Source organism: Phoenix dactylifera, chromosome 9 (genome assembly GCF_051530095.1).
Source record: "Phoenix dactylifera cultivar Ajwa chromosome 9, Ajwa_hap1_PhDact_Kaust_v1.1, whole genome shotgun sequence".
Taxonomy (NCBI): Eukaryota; Viridiplantae; Streptophyta; class Magnoliopsida; order Arecales; family Arecaceae; genus Phoenix; species Phoenix dactylifera.
In genome coordinates, this window is record NC_143198.1 from 1,511,413 (window position 1) to 1,522,857 (window position 11,445).

General features: G+C 40.1%; 2 protein-coding genes across 4 annotated transcripts; one reads left to right on the forward strand and one right to left on the reverse strand.

Annotated features, from left to right (window-relative positions):
* The first annotated feature begins 278 nt into the window (after positions 1-278).
* LOC120109069 (chaperonin-like RbcX protein 2, chloroplastic) lies at positions 279-5,627 on the forward strand. Its single transcript, XM_039122802.3, has 5 exons — positions 279-1,577; positions 4,805-4,896; positions 4,996-5,053; positions 5,134-5,199; positions 5,275-5,627. Exons 1-5 carry the CDS (start codon positions 1,251-1,253, stop codon positions 5,395-5,397), a joined length of 666 nt encoding a protein of 221 aa, XP_038978730.3. The 5' UTR covers positions 279-1,250; the 3' UTR covers positions 5,398-5,627.
* A 2,026-nt stretch (positions 5,628-7,653) lies between these two features.
* LOC103704599 (G-type lectin S-receptor-like serine/threonine-protein kinase SD3-1) lies at positions 7,654-10,839 on the reverse strand. Of its 3 annotated transcripts, none has more exons than XM_088703898.2 (2): positions 9,759-10,839; positions 7,654-9,671 (listed from the first exon to the last, which is right to left on the reverse strand). In XM_088703898.2, exons 1-2 carry the CDS (start codon positions 10,234-10,236, stop codon positions 7,939-7,941), a joined length of 2,211 nt encoding a protein of 736 aa, XP_088560024.2. In that variant the 5' UTR covers positions 10,237-10,839; the 3' UTR covers positions 7,654-7,938. The 3 variants fall into 3 exon arrangements, with proteins under 3 accessions (XP_088560024.2, XP_017697622.4, XP_088560023.2); XM_017842133.5 differs by having other exon boundaries at positions 7,654-8,996; positions 9,105-10,839; XM_088703897.2 differs by having other exon boundaries at positions 7,654-9,020; positions 9,105-10,839.
* Positions 10,840-11,445: the final 606 nt, after the last annotated feature.

The following is an 11,445-nucleotide window of genomic DNA, read 5'->3' on the forward strand; positions in this document are numbered from 1 at the left end:
TATGACCTTCTCTCGAGATGTTCGAGTTGCATGCCTAGAGTTTTTGACCGGTTCAGTCCTATCCCGAACTGGCCTGATTGATTGTATCGTTCTTATAGATGCCATGAAATTAGACTGGGCCGTCTATATCTTTCAGCTTTGGATAAAAGTATAACATATATTAGGCCTGCTTGGATATTCTTAGGAGATTGGGTTGAAACTTCTGTAGAAATCAGGCCCATCTAGTTTGTATTTTCTAAAAGTGAGGAAGAAAGAGATTCATTTTTCATCAAAAAAAAAAAGATTCATTCCCCTACAAATTTTACAAAATTTTCAGCTCGATTCCATAAAAATAGCCTAAAAAATGCTTTTAATGTTTACAATTCCGCCTCAAGTGTAGCTTAGATTTGACATGTGAACTTCACATAGGTGCATGGATTAGGTTCACAATCTTCTTTTTTTTTTATAAAAAAAAAAAAACAAAGCCATTTTTTGAACTGGCTTGCATGTGAATTGCACTTGCACTCTTAATGAGACCTATTAGTCCACCACCTCACTGTCCCCCACTTCCCCAACTTAAAGGAAAAGATTTCGAGGAGGCAGCAGGCGTCTAAATTGGTGTTTGAGTAAGTATACCAGCGGGCGTCTAAATTTGGCTCTGTGTTCAACATGAAATGTGAAATCCACACTGTTGCGTGGTCAAACGCACAGATTCCACGTTGCACGGCATACGTGGAAGGATACAAACTCAAAGACGACACGCCACGGCTCCTCGCAATCAGGTCGCGCGCAAACCGTTCAACGACTTCTCGAGTTCCAATTTCCTGGGGCGGTGGGGCCTCAGGCGGAGAATCCTCCCAGCTCGCTTTGGAATCTCGCATCCAACCGGTCCAATGAATCCTCGCCACGCATGACGCCGCGCGCAGCCTGGCTGACCGAAAGCGTTCAAAGTCGTGCTGTTCGATGGCGGCCGCGGAGAGAGGGGGGTGTGCTTGCTCTCTTTGGACCTCAGAATTTTGTTTGGCGACGGTTGAAACCAAACCCTCTCGCCAATTATTACGTGCCCCCCTTGCTCTCTCTCTCTCTCCGTCCCAGACTAAAAAAGTCTTGAATGCCCTGTTCCGCTCCTCTTTGATTGCCAATTATTTTTTTCTTTTTGCAGTATTTTCCTCGCCCCTTCTGGATTCTAGTTAGAATTTGATATTGAGAAGCTATTCTTTCTTGCTCTCTGTCTCGATCGGGTGCTGTATTGGGAGTTCTGGGCCGGTGAGATGGCGGGAGCTCGGTCGATGGTGATCGGTTCCGTTGCCGTCGACTCCCATCCCTCCGCTTGCCTCTGCGTCGACTCTCTCCCCCTCTCCAATCTCAATTTCAGGGGAAGCGGGGATGCTCACAGGATCCCGACATGCCGGAAGGCGTCGAGGTCGTCGGCGGGTTCTTTGGAGCTGAGCAGCTCCTTCGTCGACACCTGGCAAGGCCGGCGTCCCTCCGCACGATCCAGGAAGCAGCAGAGCAAGAGCAGGAGCAGGAGCAGGAGCCTTATTGTCGTGAATGAACTCGCCGGGCAGTATGAAGAGGGCTTCGAGGATGTTCGTGTGGTACGTGGAACTGCTCTCTAATTCCCACTCCTCTTTACCCCCTCTCTTTGCTTTCGTCCATGAGTAATAGATATTGCCACAAGTGATTTAATTGAATCGTTCCTATACAGTTCTATTGATCTGTTATGTGTTTGGTGATGCTGTTAGATTTATATAGAGCTGACTGTCAAGGACTCCTACAGTACAGCTACAGCAGCTACTCTGGGCCACTTTTTTTTTTTTCTTACATTGATTAAATTGGGATGAGATTTGCTCAACTTTATTCTCAAAATAAACAAGAAAAATCCCTGGAATTGTGTTACTTGAATCTATGTTTTAGGTACATGGTTGTGGTGTGCTTGTAAGTATTTATGCACTAGGATTTTTGAAAAAAAAAAAGAATAACATGTTTTGGCAGTATGTATGTGCCCATAAGGCAAATCTCTATGCTTGTCTTCCTTTTTTTATCTTTTTCCTTATGGTTGGATTTGGGACAATGACATGGTATATGTTCAAGACTAACGAAAGCATAGAGAAATCTGTTCAAGCATCTAGATATCTTCAATGTGTTTATTAGTTAGTTGGATTAAGAATGCTTGAAGCATGGATATAGATGCTGTCTTGCCTTTTTCTCTATCTCTCCCTCCAATGTTGCTACTCTGTTTTATGAAAATAATAAGAACCCGTTATGTGGCAACGAGGGTGTGGATTGCAATGATCTGCTTGGACTTGGTTGATAAGCACCTAAATCAATCATGACATCTGTACGAGTATGCGGTGGTTGCAACTAGAAGAAATCAGCAGGTTAACTAGAGGAGCTTATTGTGAAAAGAAGCCTTTTTTTTTTTTGAAAAAAATATAGTAATCTAAGGAATAAATGGTTCATGCTAATTTATGAGGCGCCAATGCCATCAAGAAATATGCAAAATGGCTGGGATTTGTGTTAGAGAATTGTTCACAATTCATGTCTATTACACCGCAGTGTTTAGAGATAAAAAATGGGATTTTCAGGTGGGAGCTACAATTCTCTTCTAATGAGCTGAGTTTCATAGAGTTCTCTATAGATTGAGTTGCAGCATTTATGTTGGGATCTTACACAACTAAAGTTTGTGTAAATATTCCTTTTCTAGAATTTGATGTTTGCGGGAAACAGAGGCTTGAGAGGAGGTTAGAGAGATGTGATAAGTGAACGGGAGGAAAAGGCAAACGGGAAAGCAGGAGGGGATGTTCTTAAGGTGTATACTTCTCAGATGAAATTCCTTATCAGGTTGTTTCTCCTGAAGTCAGATGTTGGGTATCATTTAGTTTTTGCAATTCTTAACTGGTTAAGTTGATTTCATCCAAGAGAAACTGGGTAAGAGATGTAGATGACCTAGGAACATATGATGTAGATAAGCATCCTTTTTGTTTAATCTGTAGAAACTAACCTGTAGAAATCTGGATCATAAAGTTTAAATATTTGTCTTGTTTATATATCATGTGCATTGCATTTTTCAAGGAATTTCTCTGTAGAAACTAATGTTATACGAACATGTTGTATGTTGGCAAAATAAATAAGCCCAGAGTTCTCGATAGAAGTATAGGGGAACATATACTGTGTTTATAATTAAGAAGATGTTGTAGTAGCCATATATTGGCTGTACTATGTAAAGCTCATACATTGTTAGTACTGTGGAAGCTTATACATTGTGAGTTGCCTTGATTGTTGATCTTTTGTCTAATGCAGAATACTGATTTTTCGCTGTCCTTGTGTCCAATCTGTAGATTAACCTTTAGTAAAAAAAATAGGTGATAAATTTAGATGGTCAGACACATGTTTAAAATGGAAAGGCAAGGTACACGCCTATACCACAATGTATTGGTCTTTACAGGTGACTACCCTTTCATGACACATTGATATGGACTGATGCACATCATGACAAGCTGTCACCAGTAATGTGGAAATAGAAAGCCTTTCCCTGTGTCAATAACTTTCTAGTGCAAGTCATATTGCAAATGCAGTATGGTATAAAGATCACCTTAATCCTTAAAAGTTGTCGCTTGAAGTTGTAGACAGTTGTAAAATGAGTGTAGTATTCTTTTCCAATCACCAGTCTAAGTTGTAGAACAAAGGTGTCTGTCACTAAACTTGATGCTCTGTTGTAGTACAGTGTTGATTTGTAACCCACCTAGATGTCCATGTTATACAGTTTCCTATGTTATAAAATTACTCTATGATGTCTACAATGATTAACTCAATATAGCTAAATACCAATTAGTGGAGGCATGCATTATTTTATGAAAACTTTTAAAGTTGCTGACTATCCTGTTCTGTCACCATGTGATTGGGGGCGAGGGGTGGAGGAATTTGATTTCTGTGGAAATTCCATTTTCAGTTTTGTTATTTCCCAATAGAATCTTCAAAACTGATTATGGAAGATTTATGAATGTTATTGTCATGCCTTCTGCACTAGTAGAATCATTTAGTTAGTTTCTCTGTGGCTTAATGTTTTAGTGGGCTCAACTTTTGCTTGGATATGCAAGATTGGTGACATTCAGTTTGAATCTGTTTAAGGAAACATTCTTAGGATTCAGAATGTTAATTCAGAGAAAATGGCTTTTCTAACTTGAGAAACTACTCTGACGATTCTCCTTCTTGTTTCTTTTTGAGAACTTGGTAGTTTATCGACAGTTGATGTTATTTTTACCTTATGGTATTGGTGGAATGAACTAGGGAACTTCCGCTAACATCTAGTGGCATACATAGTATTTGAGTCGTGGTGCTTTATTACACATTGTAATGAGATCTGGCTTTTGATCCTGCCTATAAGATTCTACAAGATGTTGCTTGTGTATTTTTGCTACCGGAAAAAAAAAAAACTCATACATAGATCATAGTTTTATATACATTTTCTTTGCAGGGCTGCAGTTTAACGTACTTATGACTTAATCACAGTAATGTGAAAAATTATGCTGTTAGCCATTTGCTATGTATTGAGAGAAATATCTAAAAATAGCCCTTGTAAAACTTAGCTTCCATAAGTGATAATATGTTGCTTAAGCTATTGATTCCATAATCTGATTTTCAAGTTGTAAATCCATTGCTATGCTACTTCTATAAATTTTATTCTTTTCGGATATTGGCTAAATGTTATCTTGTATGAGATGGTTGTCTGCACACATAATTAACCAAACCTGGAGTAGGAGTTTACTGTTTATTCGAGTGTATGGTGTTTTTGAGGCATAACTGTGAACTTCTTGCCTTTCAGCAACTTATCAATTACTTCACCTACAAAGCCGTAAGGACTGTTCTTCACCAGCTTTATGAAATGAACCCACCAAATTACATGTGGTTCCATAAGTAAGTCAATTTAAATTCCATATTTTTAATATTTTATCCCATATGTTAGTGCTATGCATATCATGGCCTGCATGCTTATAATCATATGATATCTTACAGTTTTGTTGCAGACAACAAACCAAGTGATGGCAAACAATTTCTACGTGTTCTTGGGAAGGTAACATTGATAGCCTCATCAGAATGCAGTAATTTATTCTGAAGTCATAATTACATGTTCTCCCCTCGTGAAATTTGTAGGAGAAGCAAGATCTAGCGGAAAGAGTGATGATTACACGCCTTCACCTATATGGTAAATGGATTAAGGTAATATGCGTAAATGTAATTTAGAATCACAGCTTATTCAATATAAAAAATAAACTTAGTCCTTTTGATGACCAGAAATGTGATCATGCGAAAATGTATCAACAAATTTCCGATGAGAACTTGCAACTGATGCGTGAAAGGTTAATGGAGACAGTCATATGGCCATCTGATGACACAAACACAGAGAAGATTGGCTGACAACTATGGGTGCAGTTGCAATATTATGCTCATCTTGTAGTATAGTTGATTACTTTTGTCACATTCTCAGTGATTTTCATCTCAAGAATTCTTATGTATATATAATCTTGCAAATCTAATAAGGAATATCAGGTGGTCTCTTTATGCTCTTATGATGTCAGGGTTTTGTATATATTAGCTTGTTCAACTCTATATTTGGTAGTAGATTTATCTGAAAAAATTAGGGGGAAGGGAGAGAGCTAGCTAAATTAGGGGATATTTGTTAATCATGATATGATGATGATATTATTAATAATATATTATAAATATAATATGTGAGAAAACCTCTTTGTTCCATGCTTTTCAACAAGCCCGACTCTAATAAATCAAGGGTCTACAGCAAAACTTTAATGTAATGTGGGATTTTTTTCTAATATTGTGTATATATATATATTCATGATAGAGCAACCAGCTTCGACATTTCTCAATGTTATAATTTATTTTTTTCATCATCTTCTTGTAATTTCAGAGCGATGTTGTGTTGTGGAACTCTCATTGATGTCAAACTCCATTTTGCTTATTGCAGGTCTGAGTTTGTGTTAAGATAGCAAGCCATATATTTCCATCCTTAATTTTTGTTTTTTAAAAAAATACTTTTAGGAGAAATCACAAATCACGAAGTAGAATGTATTGCATTTGAAGGACTACAACTAAAAATAATATTAGAACAATTAGATACGATAATTATAAGATGTAATTGAACAAAATAGGTGCGCTACCATATTTTGTACAACTGAAATCTTTAATCAAATATATCTCTGATAGACAACACAAAAGAGAATAAAATAGAATCTTCAATTGAGTAAAAACAAAAAACTATGCTTGCATTTTCAAGCTGATGTAGAAAAAAGAAATTACATAAAATTCAACATTGGCATGGTGTGTACTAAGTGTTGGACTAATTAATATATGATTATCATTGTCTTCCATATATGTCTTTTCAGGTTCATCAATATACAGTTACTATGGAGGATGAAATGATATTTAGTTTTGCACTTTTAATCCCAACACATGTCAATTAGATAGATATAAGCCAAGAAAAATTACTGGATTTTTAAATAAAGTGATATTTGCTATTTCATAGTTGATTACTATTTCAGTTTTCATCGAGTTTCCTTTCGTATTTTCTTCACTTCCTCTCCTCCACTCTCTATTAACCAAATTCTTCCATGTAGTCCCAATATCCCTGGTAGCAAATCTTCTTCTTCATCATACCCTAAGATAACTCCCACTTCAATACTTTATCATATTGTTTTCTATTGGATTCAGTAAACAAATCATTAATTGCTTTCTTGTTACTAAATTGTCATAATCTTTATTTTTTAAAATTTTCCCCACCTTTTTTTATATATACTAAGTTTTGAGATTGTCACCCCCTGCGTATGAAGTGGATATTTTATGCTTTATGGTTTCACGCTTTCAATATGACCGGATAGAATCATAACTTTATAATATAAACAGATTAATTTCTAAAGTCCGATTAGCCTGCCTGAACCAAAACTTGGAAATCTAGTTATCAGTTCGAACATAGCTGACAATTTGTTGAGTTGGGCTCTGACTGGATAAGTTGGGCCAAACATGAGCCCAGGCCAACATGTTCCGTTATATTAACCCCACCCATTCGATGGGATCGCTCCATCTGTTATTTACCTCAAACGGTAGTTTGTTAAAAATTTGGGACTCACCATCTGTGTTCGTATGATTTATTTTCACCTAATAAAATTTTCATATATGTTGAGATACCAACCAATTCAGCAGGGTAGCAGTTTACTTCTTGCTTCAAATTTATTCCATCTTCTCAAAAGAAAAAAGAAAGAAAAAAGTAAAGAGGACTATAAGCCTTGAGAATCCTGTCATGTGATTACCGAGTTGTATGAACAGGCAAGAGAAACATAAACAAGAGTCATAAAGCAGATAAGATTACTTGGAAGTAAGCATGGTAATTTTCCAAGGATTTCACCAAGAAACACAGACTCAGAAGAAACATTTGCAACAACTTCAAACAACACAATAACCAACTTTAGACAGCTCAGAGGGGCAAACAAAAAAAACCTTCATCAACTAACATTGACCATGGAACTGTACTAAAGATCTCCAGGTGATCTGAAATTTTGACTGCAAACATTTAAGACTCGAAACAGTTTTAACTAAAATGACCTGCACTGTAAGTTCTCACAGACACATGGAAACTTCATCTGCTGATGAAAATTAGTGGCGTTAACCAAGGAACAGGACAAGGAATTACTCATTCAGATTAAAGCAATTCATATCAACTATATGATGAGAAATATTTGAAATTCAAGACAAAATGACATCTTGAAAGTAGAAACAGCACTCTTCTGCTAGGAAACTCTCCTATGCCATCCTATCATTAACAATATCATCCACCCCTCTTCCTCCCTTAAGCTTCTATGCATTCATAAAATCGCATGCTTATCCTTGTTGCTGACATTCTAAATCATTTTCCATGCTGTCAATCTTGGATTCTTTACAGGATCAGATTCATTGTATAGAATGTGATTCCTCCAAGGACTTCAAGCAAGGGTAGGGAGGTGGCGGAGGATCGACGGATAGCATACCTTCCAACACTTTCAGTACTTCAGCCATCATGGGTCTCAGCCTTGCATCAGTTTGGATGCACCAAAATGCAACCCTTAGCATGCGTTCCACCTCTTCCAAATCAAACTTTCCTGCAATCCTCGAGTCCACCACCCTCGCTGCTGCTCGTCCCTCCGCCCACTCCTTGTAAGCCCAGCCGCACACATCCCCCCCTCCTCCTCGGTGGCCACTCACCATAGTCACAATCATTTCCCCAAACCTCGCCACATCCACTTCAGCCCCCTGGCTATTTTGGCCAGCATTGCCTCTGACCCTCGCCAGGCCGAATCCAGTCACCTTTGCTTCTAGTTCTTCATTCAGAAGCACATTCTCCCAGTTCAGGTTCCCATGGCTGACAAATTCCCTGCACCCAGAATGCAAGTAAGCTAATGCTCTCGCCACTCCTATACATATATCCATCCTCTTCCTCCAAGTTAGCCTCCTGCTCAGTTTAGCATCTTCCAGCCATTTATCGACTGAAGCGTTCTTAATAAACTCGTACACCAAAAATCTTCGGCCGGAATTGCAACTATATGCCAACAACCTCACTAAGTTCTTATGGTGCGTGCCTCCCAAAACCGAAATCCAAGACTTGAACTGCTTCTCTCCTATGTCTTCCCCGCATTCCGTGTCATATTTCAACTCCTCGACCGCAGCTGCCCGGCCGATCGGAAGCACACCCTTGTGCAGATTCAGCCCAAGCTGGTGCTTGAAGTTGCTGGTTATATCTTTCAGCTCCGAGTAGGATAATGAGATCAAACCAACCGAGCTTCGACATGGAAACCTTGCGGCTCCTGAGCTCTTGATGGCTTTCCTTCTCCTCAAGAAGTAGAGAAATGCACCGACTTGGAGCGCCAGAAAGGCAGCAAGCGCGCCTGAAGCCGGCAGAACAGCGGAGGATACGTGGAGTCTGGATGATCGTCTGAGTAAAGAAGGTGAAGATGCGCGAACTTCTCCAGGTACTGCAGGAAATGGAACGAAGCAGACTTTAACAAAAGAAATGGATGTCAGAGAGGGGTGCTCGTGACCTGTTACGAATCGAGTTCTTTTCATTCTGCACTGAGCCTTACCATCATTAGTAACAGTGACTGACGTGCAATGAGGATCCTGTGAACATGAATTCCTGCAAAGCTCGATGCTAGACCGGGTGATAAAATCTTCGGGTGGGTAAAGTCCATATAAGAATGTGTGGTTAAGTGCGATCATAGTCGATCTAGCATCGCATGCCTGAATATCTGGAGCCAAACAGTTTGAATTCGAACTGGAGCTTGATCCGCCGAAGGGGCACTTGCAAATTGTATCCCCTGAGGGAGTGAAAGCGCAGATGCCAGACAAGCCACAGGTGGCAAAGACATCGCACTGATTCTCCACAGCTTGCCACGCCTTCTTCCACGAGTTGGAAGGGGAGCTCCATGAGTACATTCGAAGATTGCCATCCGAATCCAGCTTCAGAAACCGAAAGCTCGCAGAGGAATCATTATGATCATCTCCGAACCTCGACCAAACCGGCCTCAACCTCACGTCGAGAAGCTGAAATGCCCCTTCTCCGGTGAAGACAGCCGCAAGTATCGGTTCTGAGGAAGTAGCTTCAGTCTTCCAGTAGGTGACGTTAGTTTCCCAGCTGAGTCTCAGCTGGCCTGAAGCATCCATGGACAGACCATAGTAACTTGAGACAAAATTCGAGCTGGCCGCTCGGAGCGTCTGCGAGGAGGTGAGGTTCTGACCTGGAAGAAGCGTGTCCGAAGGAGTGCCGAAGCTCTGCCAGACAACATCCCGGCGTGCATTCGAGAGAACGAGATTTCCATCGTCGCCGAGACTGGCCCAAGCAACGGAGGAATTGTGAGTGTTGCTCCTCCAGACCGTAGCTCCCTCGGAAGAGTCGAAGAGAACAAGGTCTCCAGCCTCATTGAGTTGAAGAAATGAATCATATCCAACAGAAACATGAGCCCCGGCAACCCAGACAAGGGTTCGCTCGGGAAGCGGGATCGATCTCGAGTTGAAACGAACACCAACTCCGAATCGGTTAGGCTGGTCGGAGTGGTTGAAGAACCCGAATGCGAAGTTCCCATTGGGGGAGATCCAATAATCATGCTCTGCAACAGAGAGCTTGGAACCAAGAGGAATCCGCGAAGCTTCTTCGGTGTCGAAGAAGGCGATGGAACAGAAGAAGATTGGGAACCAAAATACTTGATGCTTGCGCATCTCTAATCAATGCGGTTTGGAACTTGGAAGTAGCAGGAGCTGGAGTTGAGAGAAGCGGCGAAGAATATTTTTTTGGGAAGTTGATCGAAGGAAGTCCTTCAGTCGTCACTCAGGAAAAAGAAATCAAAGTTGATACAGAAGAGCGGAAAGATCAAAAGATGCGGGAGAGTTTGAGGTGGGTCTTGGGAGATGGGATGGCACTGGCGGTGGATAAAAAGAGAGGCTGAGACTGAGGCTGAGGCTGAAGACGAGAGAGAACGCGTGGGGAGAAAAAGGTGACGCTCGCTCGCAGAGTAGATGAACCCAAAAACTATTGATGCCGGCAATGAGATTTATCGAAGAAAACAGCTTGTTTCCCAGTCTGGGAGTACAGGATTTTAGGACGGATGCCACCACCGTTGTATTTTCTTAGATATGAATTGAAACGTTCGCATCCCTTTTTGTGAGAAAAATCCAAACCCTTGCGTCAGCTCTTCTCTCTCTTTTTTGGCTGTCTTGACTCTTGGGGCTTTATAACCTTTATTTCTGTTTCCTTCATTCAGTTTAGGCCGCGGCCTTGACGGACAAATATAACAAAATTTACCGATAATATATACAAGCATATTGTTTCCGTCTGGCTGGAAATTCAAATCCATTCAAATTCAATCAGTCACTACGAACTTACCTAATGTTCTCGTCAGACTAAAAATTTAAATTCATTCAAATCTAATCAGCCTTCATGAACTTATGCTACAATATCTCCTAATCCATATAGGCTATAGGCCGAGTTAGCTTTGTTATTATTTGTAACAACCTAACACCTTATTCAAAATGGCTAGTTGAAAGTTATTTTTTGGATTTTTTAGTCCTATATAAGTATCCAAGATCTCCTCGGCGAATAACTGATGTGGGACTAAACATACGCCTGTACTGGTCCTCACACTTGTTCAGTCTTCAAAATCTAGGGAATATAGTTTAAATTACAAAGTCTTCTTATGCAAAAGTATATATGGATTTTCTATCATTTGGGATGACAGAAAACAAACGTGGAAAGTAGAAAGAATGAAAGATCATCTAATACATATAACAACTCAGCTGGTTTTCCGCTAGAATAAAGTCCTCACTAGAAATGTGCTTTCGTACCTGCAAGAATATTTCAGGGGAAAACAGTTATAATTCTAAGTGGCCCGACAATGCGACCAAGGTTTCGAGTCTTCTTCTTGCTTCAGT